Below are 20000 nucleotides of genomic sequence, written 5' to 3' on the forward strand. Positions count from 1 at the left end.
AAGTCAGGAGGGAAGATCGTGAGTACCTTTTCAAATATACACGATGTATATATATATATATATACACTTGTAAATCATTATTAGCATAATTTAGTGATATTTGTTGGTTCAATTTAGGAGAAATCAACATCCGCAATAATAAATAAACAACGTGGATCAGAATAAAGTATATATAAATACTTCTAAATAGTTTCTGACGCATTTGAAAAAAAAGATTTTAAACTGGAAAAATAATATTTTAAACTGTAAAAAAAAAAAAAAAGATTGAAAGTTGAAAATCTTCTACTGAAAAATCTACAAATATATTTTAATTATAAAAAATAAAAATAAGAAATTAATAGAAATTTTAATTAAAACCAACAAACCTTTTCATGCAGTTATTTGGGGATTTTTTAATGTCCAGGTTGAATTTTCGGGTTCACATTTTTTTCTCAAACAAACAAAACTATGTCCAACTATTCTTCTCGAAGTGTATAAGCAGAATAAAGACATAAATATATATATATGTTTGAAACTCTCCTCGTATATGTATTTATATATATTCCAGGTCGATAGTTTTATTTGGAAAAAAAGATTTTAACCTGAAAAAATTTTATTTGTATTTCCAATACATTGTTCAAAAACCCCAAACTTGAATATTTCAGGTTAAATATATTTTTTCAAAACAAACTCTCGGTCTGGATTCGTCTCCATAGACGTCTCCTCCTGTCCTCCTCCTGTTCTCCTCCTGTCCGCCTCCTGTCCTCCTGTCCTCCTCCTGTCCTCCTCCTGTTCTCCTCCTGTCCTCCTCCTGTCCTCCTCCTGTTCTCCTCCTGTTCTTCTCCTGTTCTCCTCCTGTCCTCCTCCTATTCTTCTCCTGTCCTCCTGTTCTTCTCCTGTTCTCCTCCTGTCCTCCTCCTGTTCTTCTCCTGTTCTCCTCCTGTCCTCCTATTCTTCTCCTGTCCTCCTGTTCTCCTCCTGTCCTCCTCCTGTTCTCCTCCTCTCCTCCTGTTCTTCTCCTGTTCTTCTCCTGTCCTCCTCCTATTCTCCTCCTGTCCTCCTCCTCTCCTCCTGTTCTCCTCCTGTCCTCCTCCTATTCTTCTCCTGTTCTCCTCCTGTCCTCCTCCTCTCCTCCTATTCTCCTCCTGTCCTTCTCCTGTTCTCCTCCTCTCCTCCTATTCTTCTCCTGTCCTCCTCCTGTTCTCCTCCTGTCCTCCTCCTGTCCTCCTCCTGTTCTCCTTCTGTCCTCCTGTCCTCCTCCTGTTCTCCTCCTGTCGTCCTCCTGTTCTTCTCCTGTTCTCCTCCTGTCCTCCTGTCCTCCTCCTGTCCTCCTGTTCTTCTCCTGTTCTCCTCCTGTTCTCCTCCTGTCCTCCTCCTGTTCTCCTCCTGTCCTCCTCCTGTTCTCCTTCTGTCCTCCTGTCCTCCTCCTGTTCTCCTCCTGTCCTCCTCCTGTTCTTCTCCTGTTCTCCTCCTGTCCTCCTCCTGTTCTCCTCCTGTCCTCCTCCTGTCCTCCTCCTGTTCTCCTCCTGTTCTTCTCCTGTTCTCCTCCTGTTCTCCTCCTGTTCTTCTCCTGTCCTCCTCCTGTTCTTCTCCTGTTCTCCTCCTGTTCTCCTCCTGTTCTTCCTCCTGTTCTCCTCCTGTTCTTTGTCCTCCTGTTCTCCTCCTGTTCTCCTCCTGTTCTCCTCCTGTTCTCCTCCTGTCCTCCTCCTGTTCTCCTCCTGTCCTCCTCCTGTTCTCCTCCTGTCCTCCTGTTCTCCTCCTGTCCTCCTCCTGTCCTCCTGTTCTCCTCCTGTCCTCCTCCTGTCCTCCTCCTGTTCTCCTCCTGTTCTCCTCCTGTTCTCCTCCTGTTCTCCTCCTGTTCTCCTCCTGTCCTCCTCCTGTTCTCCTCCTGTCCTCCTCCTGTCCTCCTGTTCTCCTCCTGTCCTCCTGTCCTCCTGTTCTCCTCCTGTTCTCCTCCTGTCCTCCTGTCCTCCTCCTGTCCTCCTCCTGTCCTCCTGTTCTCCTCCTGTCCTCCTGTCCTCCTGTCCTCCTCCTGTTCTCCTCCTGTTCTCCTCCTGTCCTCCTCCTGTTCTCCTCCTGTTCTCCTCCTGTTCTCCTGTTCTCCTCCTGTCCTCCTCATGTCCTCCTGTCCTCCTCCTGTTCTCCTCCTGTTCTCCTGTCCTCCTCCTGTCCTCCTCCTGTCCTCCTCCTGAGGTCAGGTTCAGGTCCAGGCCTGTCGTCTGGAGGTTCTCACGCAGCGCTTTGCCAGCGGGAGGAAAAGTAGAAATATTTTGGATCGCGGAAATACTTTGAGCTCCCACACGCTAAGAGTCGAGAACACGCTAAGAGTCGAGAACACGCTAAGAGTCGAGAACACGCAAACACGTGAAGGAGCGTCGAGATGATGACATCACACCTTCAGGGTCGTGTGAACGCTGGAGAAGTGAACATCTCACGGACGGTTCTGCTTCAATCTCCGCGATGAAATTTAATTGATTTGCATTTTGTCAAAAATCATCTGGGCGTGAGGCGAGTTGAGAGAGAGAGAGAGAGAGAGAGAGAGAGAGAGAGAGAGAGAGAGAGAGAGAGAGAGAGAGAGAGAGAGAGAGAGAGAGAGAGAGAGAGAGAGAGAGAGAGAGAGAGAGAGAGAGAGAGAGAGAGAGAGAGAGAGAGAGAGAGAGAGAGAGAGAGAGAGAGAGAGAGAGAGAGAGAGAGTTTCTCGGGTTTCTCTCGTCTCTGTCTCGACACGTCCGTCATCGCCTCCATGCCGTACCTCTTCCTCTCTGGTTGTCGGACGTCAGGGAGACGAGGAGAGCTTCTCGCTCAAGTCCTGCACCCGGAGGAAGACGAACTCCATCGAGAAGAGGTTCTGCTTCGACGTGGAGGCCGTGGACAGGTCAGTGAGTGTGTGTGTGGGATTTAATGTGAAGACGGTTCAGGTCCTGGACAGAGTGACGCAGCCTCAGGGACCAGCGGACGAGGTCTTCATGTCTTCATGTCCTCATGTCCGGCTCCATCGCTCCGGTCAGACAGCCAATCAGCGGCCGGCATGTCGTGTTTTTATGTTTGTATTGATGTAGTTACAGCTCACAGCCACAAGGGGGTGCTCATGTGATTTGAACCCGAGGAGAGAATATGGAGGATGTTTGTCCTGGGGGCTTCTCTTCCTCCTCCTCCTCTTCCTACACTCCTCACCTCCTCGTCCTCCCCTCCCTTCCTCTCTTCCTTACCTCCTTATCCTCCCCTCTCTCCTCCCTTCCTCACCTCTTCACCTCCTCCCTTCCTCACCTCCTTCTCCCCCTCCTCATCCTCCCCTCACTCCGCCTCCCCTTCCTCCTCACCTCCTTATCCTCCCCTCCCTTCTCCCTTTCTCTCCTCCTCGTCCTCCCCTCCCTCCTCCCTTCCTCACCTCCTCCCTTCCTCATCTCCTCATCCTCCCCTCCCTCCTCGTCCTCCCCTTCCTCCTCCCTTCCTCTCCTCCTCGTCCTCCCCTCCCTCCTCCCTTCCTCACCTCCTCCCTTCCTCATCTCCTCACCTCCTCGTCCTCCCCTCCCTCCTTGTCCTCCCCTTCCTCCTCACCTCCTCATCCTCCCCTCCTCCTCCCTTCCTCACCTCCGCTTCCTCCTGGACTCACCTCAACTTCAACCTTCCTCCATCAAATGAACCTTTTCATTACCTCGTGCACTTATTTCCCATTTCAGCCTTTATTCATATTACCGGTGTGTGTGTGTGTGTGTGTGTGTGTGTGTGTGTGTGTGTGCATCTGTTGATGTGTGTTTATTTATATTTTAAGTGGGAGAAAGTAGTATTTACACATAATTTAAATTAAATTGGCTGTGTGTGTGTGTGTGTGTGTGTGTGTGTGTGTGTGTGCGTGTGTGTGTGTGCTGAAGGTTACCTCTGTGAGGGGTCCAGTGCATTTTGTATTTTCAGGCTAAATCCTTCATCCTTTATTTTCTTTCTGGTCTCATCTGTTCATCCTGAAGGAACGGCGTCGTACCTTTAGCACACACAAGAGACACAACCTGACACACAAGAGACCCACAAGAGACTAAAGAGACCCACAAGAGACCCACAAGAGACACAACCTGACACACGAGACACACAACCCGACACACAAGAGACACCGACACACAAGAGACACACAAGAGACACACAACCCGACACACAAGAGACACACAACCCGACACACAAGAGACACACAACCCGACACACAAGAGACACACAACCCGACACACAAGAGACACAACCCGACACACAAGAGACACACAACCCGACACACAAGAGACACACAACCCGACACACAAGAGACACACAACCCAACACACAAGAGACACACAACCCGACACACACGAGACACACAACCCGACACACAAGAGACACCCGACAGACACAAGAGACACACAACCCGACACACAAGAGACACACAACCGACACACAAGAGACACACAACCCGACACACAAGAGACACACAACCCGACACACAAGAGACACACAACCTGACACACAGAGACACAACCCGACACAAGAGACACACAACCCGACACACAAGAGACACACAACCGACACAAGAGACACACAACCCGACACACAAGAGACACAACCTGACACACAAGAGACACACAACCCGACACACAAGAGACACCCGACAGACACAAGAGACACACAACCCGACACACAAGAGACACACAACCCGACACACAAGAGACACACAACCCGACACACAAGAGACACACAACCCGACACACAAGAGACACACAACCCGACACACACGAGACAGAGACACACAACCTGACACACTACGTCTTTAAACAAAGTGTTGTCAACGTTGTGTGTTGTTTGTCGTATTTAACACTCGTCTGACCCCGGGCTTAACATTTGAGAAGCTAATGTATGTTTTGTGTGTGTGTGTGTGTGTGTGTGTGTGTGTGTGTGTGTGTGTGTGTGTGTGTGTGTGTGTGTGTGTGTGTGTGTGTGTGTGTGTGTGTGTGTGTGTGTGTGTGTGTGTGTGTGTGTGTGTGTGTGTGTGTGTGTGTGTGTGTGTGTGTGTGTGTGTGTGTGTGTGTGTAGGCCTGGCGTGATCACCATGCAGGCTCTGTCTGAAGAGGACCGCAGGTTGTGGATGGAGGCGATGGACGGCAGAGAACCGGTAGGTTACCACGGTAACAGTTTGACTGTGTCTGTAGGTTACCACGGTAACAGTTTGACTGTAGGTTACCACGGTAACAGTTTGAAATCTTAAATAAGAGCTCTGACATGAAAAGATTAGTTTATATATGTATTTTTTGCATCGGTCCGTTTTCAGCCTGGAAGTCCATATTGTAAATATTGTTATTTCCAGGCCTGGAAAAGTCCTTGAAAAATATACATATTTATTCTTTTAATCAAACTATTGTCTTTCATTCATGAGTCATTTAAGGTGTATTAAGTACTGGTGTACGCACCGAGATTTCATCAAATGTTTGGTCATGGAAATTTGGTTTAAAGCCATGGAAAGGTCATAGGAAGGTCATAGGAAGGTCATGGAAAGGTCATGGACATGTCATGTAAGATTATGAAAGGTCATAAGAGGTCATAGTTGGTCATGGAAGGTCATACAAGGTCATGGAAAGGTTATGAAAGGTCATGGAGAGGTCATGGAAGGTTATGAAAGGTCATGGAGAGGTCATGGAAGGTTATGAAAGGTCATGGAATGGTCATACAAGGTCATGGAAAGGTTATGAAAGGTCATGAAGAGGTCATGGAAGGTTATGAAAGGTCATAAGAGGTCATAGTTGGTCATGGAAAGGTTATGAAAGGTCATGGAGAGGTCATACAAGGTCATGGAAAGGTTATGAAAGGTCATAGGAAGGTCATGGAAAGGTCATGATAAGGTCATGAAAGGTCATGGAAATGTCATGTAAGATTTGAAAGGTCATGGAGAGGTCATGAAAGGTTATGAAAGGTCATGGAGAGGTCAAGGCCGTCTCTGCGTCGCCCTGCGGCCGCGGGGTCAGCTCTTCAGCCCCGTCTCAGGGAGCCGTCGTCATGACGTCTCAGAACCAACAAGCAGCCGCTGAGCTGGGCTGGTGTCGTGTCGTTAAGCTCCTCCCACTTCTCCGCCTTCGACACACACTCACAGATGACTGAGCTCAGGACGATGAAACATAAACACACACGGCGTTGAGCCTTTTGGATTCCACCGCACGCCCGATCTCTTTGTTTATTGTTATTTATGTAAAGAACATTTATAATGCTGAATAAACCTCGTATGGATGTGAAGTTACGAGGTCACGGAGCTCACGGAGAAAAAATATATAGATTTTCCTGAATATCCAGATGACACATCCAGAGTTGTCATGGTTTCTCATGCATGGAACAAACATTTAATAAGCTTTTTAAAGCTTTTTAAAGCTTTTTAAAGCTTTCTAAAACTTTAAAACATTGACGTTACATCATGTGATAAATATCTCCTGCCCTCATTAATCTTGAATATTTATTATTTGCAGGTGTACAACCTGAACAGAGACAGCCAGGCTGAAGGCCGTAAGTTACTCTAATTAATGTTCATTTCATGTGTTTCAAGGGTTCCGTGTTCCTCGTCGTTCCAGCTACACGTCGGTGAAGCTGCATTTATTGACGCGTATTCAACATGTTTCGTGTATTTTCTGTTTTGATTTCTGGTCTTTGTCTCGTTTTGGGGGTCAAAGTTCATTCCTGGTCCAGCTCCCCGCCGTCAGCGGCCCAGCTGGACGCCGTCGGCTTCAACGTCATGAAGAAGTTCATCCACGCGGTGGAGACTCGAGGTACTACGCCACACTGTTGCTCTCTTTGTTTTATTATCTTCGCATTGAAAATGCGGAAGGTTATGTTTTGATCAGCGTGTATTTATTTATTTATTTGTATGCGTGTTCCTCGAATAACTAAAAAAGTATTAAACCGAATCGCATGAAATTTGGTGGGATGATTGGTTATTATCCGGGGACCATTTGATTCGATTTTGGGATTGATCGGGTCAAAGATCAAGGTCATGAAAAGGTCAAAATATTCTTTTTACCATAGCGAGGTCAATTTTGATCCAATTGGCAACTAATGCCAAAATGTTCATAATTCAATGCCCAATCTTGTGATATGCGAAGGTATGCGCTCTACCGAGTGCCCGTTCTAGTTCTCTTTGTTTTATTCCCTTTGTTTTATTCTTTGTTTTGTTCTCTTGTTCTGTGGGTTTGTTGTTCTGTAGTTCGATGCCCTTCACAACAGACGGAAAAGATTCACCAGTCAAATATTCTCTTTGTAAAAGTTTAAACTCTTAAAGGTTTAAACTTGTAAAGGTTTAAACTTGTCAGGCCAGCATGTTGCTGTGTTAATCTTCTGTGATCGTGGATTTAAAACATTTTTGATGACTTTTTATAGACCAAAAGATCATCAATAAATCATTTGTTGTAGCCTAAAGTCTCCTCCTCTCTCCTCTCCTCCTCGCTCCTTTCCTCCTCTCTCCTCCTCTCTCCTCTCCTCCTTTCCTCTCCTCCTCCTCTCTTCATCTCCTCCTCCTCTCCCTTATCTCATCTCATCATCTCCTCCTCCTCATCTCCCCTCCTCTCCTCATTTCCTCTCCCTTCTCCTCGTCTCATCCTCTCCTCCTCTCCCCTCCTCTCGTTTCCTCTCTTCTCTTCCCCTCCTCCTTTCCTCTCCTCTCCTCTCCCCTCTCCTCCTCCTCCCCCTAACTCATCTCTCCTCCTCTCCTCCCCTCTTCCTTTCCTCTCCTAATCTCTCCTATCCTCTCCTCCTCCTCCCCCCTACCTCCTCTCCTCCTCCTCTCCAGGTATCGATGATCAGGGCCTGTACAGAATCGTGGGCGTGAGCTCCCGAGTCCAGAAGCTTCTGGGCTTTGCGATGGGTAAAAACATGAAAACATGAAACACATGTTAATGTAAACATAAAGAATATGAAATAATAAATAAAGAATATATTTCCTAAACAATGAAACCTTCTTCCTTCTTCTCTGTCTCACGCGTTCAGATCCTAAGACGTGTGCCGACGTGGAGCTGGAGAACTCAGAGTGGGAGATCAAAACCATCACGAGCGCCATCAAGCACTTCCTCAGGTGAGCGGGCGCTGAAGGTATGAAGCTCTGAAGATGATGATGTCATCACTGTGATGTCATCACTGTGATGTCATCACTGTGACGTCACCACTGTGGGTTCTGCAGCTCTAGTCTCCTCCTCACACACACTAACACCACCGTCACTGTGAGGCCCATGGGGTCAGAGGTCAGAGGTCAGGTCACATCTTCACTGGTCATCATTTCCCAGCGGCGGTTGTTTCCCTGACGTCTCGTCTGTGTCTCCAGAGTTCTGCCCGGACCGCTCATGACGTACCAGTACCAGAGGAGCTTCATCAAAGCTGCCAGTGAGTCGGGTTCTTCTTCGCTGCCTCCCAGATGTCTGTGTGTGTCTCTGTGTGTCTTTGTGTGTCTCTGTGTGTCTTTGTGTGTGTGTGTGTGTGTCTGTGTGTGTCTTTGTGTGTGTGTGTGTGTGTGTGTCTGTGTGTGTCTTTGTGTGTCTCTGTGTGTCTCTGTGTGTGTGCGTATGTGTGTATTTGTGTGTGTGCGCGTGTGTGTGTATCTGTGTGTGTGTGTGTGCAGTCTGATGTGTGCGGCCGCATTAAAAACAAGTAAAACTCATTTTCTTGTTTTGTTTTTTTCATTCATATTTTTTGTGATTTTATTTTGAAATCAACTCATGGAATTCATGAGATGCTTTGATTTGATCATAAATGTCTTTCCTGTTTTATATAATAAGTTGATAAGTTTGTGGGACGTAATTCAATAAGACCAAAAACAAGTCGTTGTGTGTGTTTGTGTCTATAAAAAAACCGAATCACTCTCTCTCTCCCCTCCCTCTATGTCTCTCTCTCTCTCCCCCCTCCCTCTATGTCTCTCTCTCTCTCCCCCCTCCCTCTATGTCTCTCTCTCTCTCCCCCTCCCTCCCTCTCTCCCCCCCTCCCCCTCCCTCTCTCCAGAGCTGGACAACCAGGAGGCCCGGGTGACGGAGGTCCACGCTCTGGTTCACCGGCTGCCTGAGAAGAACCGACAGATGCTGGAGCTGCTGATGAAACACCTGGCCACGTAGGACAGATACCTGTCTCCTCTGACCTCTCCTCTCTCCTCTCTCATCTGACCTCTCTCCTCTCTCATCTGACCTCTGTCCTCTTCCTCTCTCCTCTCTTCCTATATATATATATACATATATGTATATATATATATATACATACACATATATATATATATAATATTATGTGTGTACATATATATATATATATATGTATATACATATATATATATATATACATATACACCTTTAATAGTCCCACCGCTCCTGCTTACGAGTGTAAACATGAATTAGATGACTGTCAATAACGGAGTTTTTTTGCGAAGTCAAGTTACGAGATTTACATCTATTTCCGGTTCTCGCCGGAATTACTTCAAAATAAAAGGATCCAAAAACGTACAACGTCACTTACTAAATAAAGGCTTACGGGAAATAGTTAACGTATTAACAGAGCCTTTTCAGAGTTATTTACACTAATATACATATATACTAAAATCTAGCTCAAATCTAGCATTAGCATCTTAACACAATACATTTTACAAGTTAATTAAAGAATAAAGTCACTAAACATGTAGTCAAAGCCCAAATACAACACAAAGTACTTCCCGATCGGTGCTTAGCAGTTCATGGAGTAAGAAGAATACTCATGAACACCGTTTTCCTCCAGTACACCGGCAATAACGGACTTTTTACGAAGTCAAGTTCCGAGATTTACATCTACTTCCGGTTCTCGCCGGAAGTACTTCAAAATAAAAGGATCCCAAACTTACAAAATAAAGGCGTAAGATAAGGAGGTAAGGAAGTTTATTGTTATTGTAAAACAACATACAGCCAAATGAAGTTGGTGACTCATCATTAAGTACAGCAGCAACAGTAAAAACATGGATAAAAACATTTAAGACAAGACATTTAAAAAATAAATAAGAATAAATCAAACTAAAACTTATGGGAAATATTATATTATATATATCTATATTAACAGAACGTTTCCAGAGTCCTTTACACTCAGTTGTTGGTTAAAATGACGCATGGCCGTGTTTGAAGAGTTTCTCGATGTCTGTTATTGACGCTCACCGTGCCTCATGTGCACCGACAGCGTGGCGAACCATCACCAGCAGAACCTGATGACCATCGCCAACCTGGGCGTGGTGTTCGGGCCGACGCTGCTGCGGCCGCAGGAGGAGACGGTGGCCGCCATCATGGACATCAAGTTCCAGAACATCGTCGTGGAGATCCTCATCGAGCACCACGAGAAGGTGAGACGGGTGAATGTCATGAGCACCAGGAGAAGGTGAGACGGGTGAATGTCATGAGCGCCAGGAGAAGGTGAGACGGGTGAATGTCATGAGCGCCAGGAGAAGGTGGGACGGGTGAATGTCATGAGCACCAGGAGAAGGTGAGACGGGTGAATGTCATGAGCGCCACGAGAAGGTGAGACGGGTGAATGTCATGAGCGCCAGGAGAAGGTGAGACGGGTGAATGTCATGAGCACCAGGAGAAGGTGAGACGGGTGAATGTCATGAGCACCAGGAGAAGGTGAGACGGGTGAATGTCATGAGCGCCAGGAGAAGGTGAGACGGGTGAATGTCATGAGCGCCAGGAGAAGGTGAGACGGGTGAATGTCATGAGCGCCAGGAGAAGGTGAGACGGGTGAATGTCATGAGCACCGAGAGAAGGTGAGACGGGTGAATGTCATGAGCACCAGGAGAAGGTGAGACGGGTGAATGTCATGAGCACCAGGAGAAGGTGAGACGGGTGAATGTCATGAGCGCCAGGAGAAGGTGAGACGGGTGAATGTCATGAGCGCCAGGAGAAGGTGGGACGGGTGAATGTCATGAGCACCAGGAGAAGGTGAGACGGGTGAATGTCATGAGCGCCACGAGAAGGTGAGACGGGTGAATGTCATGAGCGCCAGGAGAAGGTGAGACGGGTGAATGTCATGAGCACCAGGAGAAGGTGAGACGGGTGAATGTCATGAGCACCAGGAGAAGGTGAGACGGGTGAATGTCATGAGCGCCAGGAGAAGGTGAGACGGGTGAATGTCATGAGCGCCAGGAGAAGGTGAGACGGGTGAATGTCATGAGCACCAGGAGAAGGTGAGACGGGTGAATGTCATGAGCACCAGGAGAAGGTGAGACGGGTGAATGTCATGAGCGCCAGGAGAAGGTGAGACGGGTGAATGTCATGAGCACCAGGAGAAGGTGAGACGGGTGAATGTCATGAGCACCAGGAGAAGGTGAGACGGGTGAATGTCATGAGCACCAGGAGAAGGTGAGGCAGGTGAATGTCATGAGCACCAGGAGAAGGTGAGACGGGTGAATGTCATGAGCACCAGGAGAAGGTGAGACGCGTGAATGTCATGAGCACCAGGAGAAGGTGAGACGGGTGAATGTCATGAGCACCAGGAGAAGGTGAGACGGGTGAATGTCATGAGCGCCAGGAGAAGGTGAGACGGGTGAATGTCATGAGCACCGAGAGAAGGTGAGACGGGTGAATGTCATGAGCACCAGGAGAAGGTGAGACGGGTGAATGTTATGAGCGCCACGAGAAGGTGAGACGGGTGAATGTCATGAGCACCAGGAGAAGGTGAGACGGGTGAATGTCATGAGCACCAGGAGAAGGTGAGACGGGTGAATGTCATGAGCACCAGGAGAAGGTGAGACGGGTGAATGTCATGAGCACCAGGAGAAGGTGAGACGGGTGAATGTCATGAGCACCAGGAGAAGGTGAGACGGGTGAATGTCATGAGCACCAGGAGAAGGTGAGACGGGTGAATGTCATGAGCGCCAGGAGAAGGTGAGACGGGTGAATGTCATGAGCACCAGGAGAAGGTGAGACGGGTGAATGTCATGAGCGCCAGGAGAAGGTGAGACGGGTGAATGTCATGAGCGCCAGGAGAAGGTGAGACGGGTGAATGTTATGAGCACCAGGAGAAGGTGAGACGGGTGAATGTCATGAGCACCAGGAGAAGGTGAGACGGGTGAATGTCATGAGCACCGAGAGAAGGTGAGACGGGTGAATGTCATGAGCGCCAGGAGAAGGTGAGACGGGTGAATGTCATGAGCACCAGGAGAAGGTGAGACGGGTGAATGTCATGAGCACCGAGAGAAGGTGAGACGGGTGAATGTCATGAGCGCCAGGAGAAGGTGAGACGGGTGAATGTCATGAGCACCGAGAGAAGGTGAGACGGGTGAATGTCATGAGCACCAGGAGAAGGTGAGACGGGTGAATGTCATGAGCACCAGGAGAAGGTGAGACGGGTGAATGTCATGAGCGCCAGGAGAAGGTGAGACGGGTGAATGTCATGAGCACCAGGAGAAGGTGAGACGGGTGAATGTCATGAGCGCCAGGAGAAGGTGAGACGGGTGAATGTCATGAGCGCCAGGAGAAGGTGAGACGGGTGAATGTCATGAGCACCAGGAGAAGGTGAGACGGGTGAATGTCATGAGCACCAGGAGAAGGTGAGACGGGTGAATGTCATGAGCGCCACGAGAAGGTGAGACGGGTGAATGTCATGAGCGCCAGGAGAAGGTGAGACGGGTGAATGTCATGAGCACCAGGAGAAGGTGAGACGGGTGAATGTCATGAGCACCAGGAGAAGGTGAGACGGGTGAATGTCATGAGAGCCAGGAGAAGGTGAGACGGGTGAATGTCATGAGCGCCAGGAGAAGGTGAGACGGGTGAATGTCATGAGCACCAGGAGAAGGTGAGACGGGTGAATGTCATGAGCACCACGAGAAGGTGAGACGGGTGAATGTCATGAGCACCACGAGAAGGTGAGACGGGTGAATTTGGTGATGGGGTCGAGCATAAAAAAAAAATATTCTATTGTAATTATGCTTTTAAACGACAATAAATGCACTTGAATGTTCTTAAAGGGCATCTGCACACACACACACACACACACACACACACATATACTCCACATGTATTTAGAGTAACTTCCCCTGGTGAATGCTTGCAGCTCATTGGCTGGCCGAGCTGCTTCCAGGTGTCACCATGACAACAGACACATCACATGGTTTCAGAGCCTCTGCACACACAGTATGTTCAACCGGTGGAGAGAAAAAAACAACCACAAAGAACACATAGCACCTGTGTAGGTGCACACACACACACACACACACACACACACACACACACTGCATGTCATCCTTTACAGACGGATGCAACTGGTGGTGCAGTGTGCAAAAACAAAACGCATATGATGGAGCAGCTGAATCCTGAAAGAGCTCCTTGTGTCTCCGTCTATTGCAGTATATATATATATATATTTAAACATCTATTTATTTATATACATATATATATTCATTTATTTATAAATATATATATATATTTATACATCTATTTATTTACATACATATATATATTCATTTATTTATATATATATATATTTATATATTTTTTTATTAATATATATTTATACATGTATTTATTTTATATATTTATATATTAATTTTATAATAATTGATTGTTTATCTCGGCATGTTATTTTCTGCATAATTGTCACTCAAGTAGTAGAAATGCATTTCATGTCCAGACTGAAGCCCTCAGTGTCCCTGTTATGTAAATATAATCACTCACAGTTAAAGTTTAAAGTTTTATCCACAACATAAATTATCTTTGTTACTGCAAAATGCTTCAAATTCACCGTCATGCATCCAGGAATTAATATTCGATCTTCAGCCTCCGCTATGAGAACATCTCTTCAACGTTATTATCCCGGATATAAAGAGTCATCGGATCACGAGTGTTGCTTCACCGTGCAGATCTTCAGAGACGTGCCGGTGTCGGCCGGCGGCCCGACCGCCGCGTCCAGGAGGCGGAGCACCGACAGCAGAGGCCCGTCCTGCAGCGAGCGGCCGCTCACCCTGTTCCACACGCCGACGCACAGAGGTGAGCCCACACCTGGAGGAGGAGAAGCGCTCATTGTGTTGCTCTCCTCTGGAGGAGGAGAAGCCCTCATCGTGTTGCTCTCCTCTGGAGGAGGAGAAGCCCTCATCGTGTTGCTCTCCTCTGGAGGAAGAGAAGCCCTCATCGTGTTGCTCTCCTCTAGAGGAGGAGAAGCCCTCATCGTGTTGCTCTCCTCTGGAGGACCCGGTCCAGACGCTCCCACAGGGCTTCAAACGAGCGTCTGTGTTCCTACAGACACATTTGTTGTCTGTGGTGATTTTTTACAGTGTTTATCTTTTTACTCTGGCAGGTGAGAAGAGGAACAGCGTCTCCAACGCCGAGCCGCCGGGTTCCTCCTCCGCCGACCGCTGCAGCAGCAGCAGCAGCAGCGGCAGAACCCCCAGACACAGCCTGACCAGCACCGACGGGGAACCCGAGGCCCGGCAGGCCCGGCCCAGCTCGCTGTGAGTCACCGACGGGGAGCTCCTCGTGGACCAATAGGAAGGGAGTCTGTGTAGGACCTTGTAGTTACAGGGTTTGATCTTCTTGTGTACAACCCTTTAGGAACTTTAGGAACTTTTAGGACCTTTTAGGACCTTTTTAGTTACATGGTTTTATTTTCTTGTGTAGGAACTTTTAGGACCTTCTTAGTTACATGGATTAATTTTCTTGTGTAGGACCTTTTAGGATCTTTTAGGACCTTTTTAGTTACAGGGATTTATTTTCTTGTGTAGGACCTTTTAGGACCTTTTAGGACCTTCTTAGTTACATGGTTTAATTTTTCTTCAAAAATCCATTCAAAATGTAAACTAATTGAATAATTAAACTTCTATGATGTAACATATTAGGGAGATAATAATAGGACAAAACACCAGAGTGACAGTCAGGCTTTTAAAGTACCGTTGGCAGTTTATATTTAGTGCAGTGGTACCTGAATGCAGCACAAGACTGGACATGTGCACACGCATGTATAATGCGTGTGCACATGTAGAGTACATGTATGTTCATATTTGTCTTTAGATAAGTTTATAATACATCGAGGACCCGGCATGTTTGTCTTTGTGTCTGAACCAGGCCTCCACCATGTAAACACTGAACACATGCTGGGGTTATTGACAGGGATAAACACACACACACACACACATGTGAAATGCACAGCGAGGCTGAGCACACCGTCGTCATGGGACCGTCTGCCCCCTCATGTTGTCTCTACAGGCCACTTTGCTGTTGATACACTAGAAACACACACTGGAAACACACTGGAAACACACTGGAAACACACACTGGAAACACACACTGGAAACACACTGGAAACACACTGGAAACACACACTGGAAACACACACTGGAAACACACACTGGAAACACACTGGAAACACACTGGAAACACACTGGAAACACACACTGGAAACACACACTGGAAACACACACTAGAAACACACACTGGAAACACACACTAGAAACACACTGGAAACACACTGGAGCACACTGAAACACACTGGAACACACTGGAAACACACTGGAAACACACTGGAAACACACTGGAGCACACACTGGAAACACACACTGAACACACTGAGACACACTGGAACACACTGGAGCACACTGAGCACACTGGAGCACACTGGACACACACTGGAACACACACTGAAACACACACTGGAACACACACACTGGAGCACACTGAAGCACACACTGAAACACACACTGGAACACACACTGGAACACACACTGGAACACACACTGAGCACACTGGAGCACACACTGGAGCACACACTGGAACACACACTGAAACACACACATACTGAAACACACGAACACACACTGAAACACACACTGGAACACACTGGAGCACACACTAGAAACACACACTGGAACACACTGAAACACACACTGAAACACACACTGAACACACACTGAAACACACACTGGAAACACACACTAGAAACACACACTGGAAACACACACTGGAAACACACTGGAAACACACTGGAAACACACACTAGAAACACACACTGAAACACACACTGAAACACACTGAGCACACTGGAAACACACTAGAACACACACTGGAAACACACTGGAAACACACTAGAAACACACACTGGAAACACACACTGGAAACACACACTGGAAACACACACTGGAAACACACACTGGAAACACACACTGGAAACACACACTGGAAACACACTGGAAACACACACTGGAAACACACACTGGAAACACACTGGAAACACACACTGGAAACACACACTGGAAACACACTGGAAACACACACTGGAAACACACACTAGAAACAGACACTGGAAACACACACTGGAAACACACTGGAAACACACACAGCTCAGTGTATCCTAAGCGTCCATAAGGAGAGGAGAGAGGAGAGGAGAGGAGAGGAGAGGAGAGAGAGGAGAGGAGAGGAGAGAGAGAGGAGAGGAGAGAGGAGAGGAGAGGAGAGAGGAGCAGACAGAGCTCAGTGAGTGAAGGTCGTCACTCAAACTGTCAGATTGATGAAAACACAGAGAACACAACGTTCTACTGAGATGGAGGCTGTTGTCTACACAAAGAGCTTTAACACACACACATATTTACACACACACACACACATTCACACACACACACACATTTACACACATTCACACACACACACACACATTTACACACATTCACTCACACACACATTTACACACATTAACACACACACACACACACATTTACACACATTCACTCACACACACACATTAACACACACACACACACTTTCACACACACATTCACACACACACACGCTGTCGTTAGGAGCTGCCATGCGAGGTGCCACCTCCCATTCATGCGCCACATGCAGCCTGCGGGGGGGTTGGGTTTGGGGTGAGTGAGGTTTGGGGTGAGTGAGGTTTGGGGTGAGTGAGGTTTGGGGTGAGTGAGGTTTGGGGTGAGTGAGGTTTGGGGTGAGTGCCTTGCTCAAGGGCACAGCGCCGTGGCCGAGCCTCTGACACACGACCTCGTCTACATGTCATGTGTGTCTGTCACCAAGTGGTCCAGTCCCTTTGATATCACACGTGTGTGTGCACGCCGTCTACAGGGTTCACACTGGACCAGGACCAGGTACCAGGACCAGGTGCCAGGTACCAGGACCAGGTACCAAGACCAGGTACCAGGACCAGGTACCTGGCCCACTTCTTATTGTCGTCTTGATGACTGTGGCCATGCGTTTTGTTTCCCGAAGAGAGAGACTGACCAAACGTGGCTTTAGGATGCAGCCGCGTCGCCATGGCAACAACACTTCACGTCATCAACAGAAGGGAACATGTGTGAATGAGTTTATGTTCTGTGCATCACGGAGAAGAACTCGCTGATCCATGACCGATCCATGCTATAGGGAACAAGAATACCCTGCACATCATCACCCCAAGATTATATATCATAATTATAATCATTATAATAATTATGATAATAATAATAATGATAATGAGTCATGTTCTCCCTTTGTTCCATACATACAGGACTGTCTCAGAAAATTAGAATATTGTGATAAAGTTCTTTATTTTCTGTAATGCAATTAAAAAAACAAAAATGTCATGCATTCTGGATTCATTACAAATCAACTGAAATATTGCAAGCCTTTTATTCTTTTAATATTGCTGATTATGGCTTACAGCTTAAGAAAACTCTACAATCCTATCTCATAAAATTTTAATATTTCCTCAGACCAAGTAAAAACAAAGATTTATAACAGCTGAGTGTTTGTCAAGGCTCAGGAAACCCTTGCAGGTGTTTCGAGTTAATTAGACAATTCAAGTGATTTGTTTAATACCCTACTAGTATACTTTTTCATGATATTCTAATATTTAGATAGGATATTTGAGTTTTCTTAAGCTGTAAGCCATAATCAGCAATATTAAAAGAATAAAAGGCTTGCAATATTTCAGTTGATTTGTAATGAATCCAGAATGCATGACATTTTTGTTTTTTTAATTGCATTACAGAAAATAAAGAACTTCATCACAATATTCTAATTTTCTGAGACAGTCCTGTATATATATATTAATATATTCAATATACTGTATATATAAATATATATACAATATATATATACATATGTATTTAAAAATATATATATCTAGCAATTTTTTAAATTATATATATCATTTCTTATGAGCAAAGTAGTTCAAGTTATATATGTATATATATTTATTTATTTATTGCTATATATATATATATATAAAACAATACATATAATATATATAACATATATTTATTATTATTATTAATATATTCAATATATATTTATACATATATAAATATATATACAATATATATATTTATATATATATACATATGTATTTCTTTAAATATATATATAGCAATTTTTTAAATTATCTATATATATACATATATATATTATATGTATTGTTTATATATATACAGTATATATACATAGCGATTTTATATATATATATATATAAAATTAGAATATAAACTCAAATATCCTATCTCTAAATATTAGAATATCATGAAAAGTATACTAGTAGGGTATTAAACAAATCACTTGAATTGTCTAATTAACGACAAACACTCAGCTGTTATAAATCTTTTTTTTTACTTGGTCTGAGGAAATATTAAAATTTTATGAGATAGGATATTTCAGTTGATTTGTAATGAATCCAGAATGAAATAAAGAACTTTATCACAATATTCTAATTTTCTGAGACAGTCCTGTATATCATATATCATTTCTTATGAGCTCAGTGGAATGTTTTTCTTCTGGTGTCTTTGAGTCTTTCAGGTTGTTATCTCAGTCAGGAGTCCATTAAGAGTCTCACCTCATCACCTGAAGGATATTAAAGAGTTTCTCCTTGAGCTCAAGTTATTTGGGAGTTCTTTTCTACGGACGTGTCGGCTTTTCCTTGAGAAGGAAAAGACCCTAAGTTACATAATCCCTCTTGAAGCCGTGTACCTGTGCATCAGGTCACACCGCGTCCTGTCGAGGACCCCTCAGCGCTCTGACCTTCTCGTCTTCATGTCTCCCCGTGTCTCAGGCTGAATCCAAAGAGTCGAGGCAGCATTCCAACGAGGTACGGAAACATCCCCGCTCACTTTGAGAACACGATGCTTATCTTTACATCGTGCTGCCGATGCTAACAGAGAGGCGCGTGTCGTGTGTCCTCCAGCGCCTCGCCTCCCAGCCCCACCTCGCCGCGCTCTCCCTCCTGGCCCATGTTCTCGGCCCCGTCGAGTCCTCAGCCGCCGTCCTCGGCCTCCGGTGACTCCTCCCCCGTCAGGTGGGTAATGATGTAATCGCAGCCTGTCGTCACTGCGGAGCATTTAAAAGACGGCCTTTTGAACCCGGAAACTCTCAGCAGCAAAGGGGTGTGATCAATCTGTTTTTTTAATGTTATTAAAACATTTTTACATTTATTTAACCAGGAAAATCCTCGTTGAGATTTTAAATCTCCTTTGTAAAGAGAGTCCTGGCTGAGATGAGGAGGAGTGCGATAAGCTTCAGACATGCAACATAAAAAAGTGACAGACAATTTAAAAAAAGACAAATATATTTTTAAACACAACATGAGTAAAAACTAAAACTGAGACTCAAGTCATCCCAGTCAAAAAACTCTCAACCTATTTTTAAAAAAAAATCCTAAAGAGACCAATTAGCAATTAGCAATAAGCATACAATTTTCGTATAAAAATACAAACACGTGTGATGAAAACGGCATTTTTTATTGTTTTACTTGCCGTATTTGTTTGAAGGTTTTGCCTGGTGCCGTTCATACTGGAGAGTGTTATTCAAATTAGTGAGACATCGGAGTATATTTTGAATACTGTCGATTTTGCTTATGTTTGCATAATTACGTGCTACATGCTACATGCTACATTCTGGCCAAAGTCTCGACACGCTGCTCGAATCGTGTGTTTCAAACTGAGAGTCGTGTGTTCCGACCCCAGCCAACTGTCTCACTCTCTCTGTGTCTCACTCTCTCTCTGTCTATCTCTCTCTCTGTCTCTCTCTCTCTCTCTCTCTCTCTCTCTCTGTCTCTCTCTCTCTGTCTCTCTC

The 20000-nt window shown here is 45.6% G+C and overlaps 1 protein-coding gene across 1 annotated transcript in view; it reads left to right on the plus strand.

Moving 5' to 3' along the window:
• LOC130188896 (rho GTPase-activating protein 26-like) overlaps window positions 1-20000 on the plus strand; it is a 35229-nt gene that overhangs the window by 9906 nt on the left and 5323 nt on the right. Inside the window, exons 8-21 of the mRNA XM_056407453.1 lie at window positions 1-18; window positions 2760-2854; window positions 5029-5107; window positions 6447-6483; window positions 6639-6743; window positions 7760-7834; window positions 7957-8041; window positions 8288-8346; window positions 8959-9064; window positions 10144-10303; window positions 13817-13943; window positions 14251-14404; window positions 18982-19017; window positions 19114-19224. The exon at window positions 1-18 is cut by the window's left edge and continues 83 nt beyond it. Coding sequence (XP_056263428.1) covers window positions 1-18; window positions 2760-2854; window positions 5029-5107; window positions 6447-6483; window positions 6639-6743; window positions 7760-7834; window positions 7957-8041; window positions 8288-8346; window positions 8959-9064; window positions 10144-10303; window positions 13817-13943; window positions 14251-14404; window positions 18982-19017; window positions 19114-19224 — 1247 coding nt within the window. The remainder of the gene's footprint in view (window positions 19-2759; window positions 2855-5028; window positions 5108-6446; window positions 6484-6638; window positions 6744-7759; window positions 7835-7956; window positions 8042-8287; window positions 8347-8958; window positions 9065-10143; window positions 10304-13816; window positions 13944-14250; window positions 14405-18981; window positions 19018-19113; window positions 19225-20000) is intronic.

Source organism: Pseudoliparis swirei, chromosome 3 (assembly GCF_029220125.1).
Source record: "Pseudoliparis swirei isolate HS2019 ecotype Mariana Trench chromosome 3, NWPU_hadal_v1, whole genome shotgun sequence".
Lineage (NCBI taxonomy): Eukaryota > Metazoa > Chordata > Actinopteri > Perciformes > Liparidae > Pseudoliparis > Pseudoliparis swirei.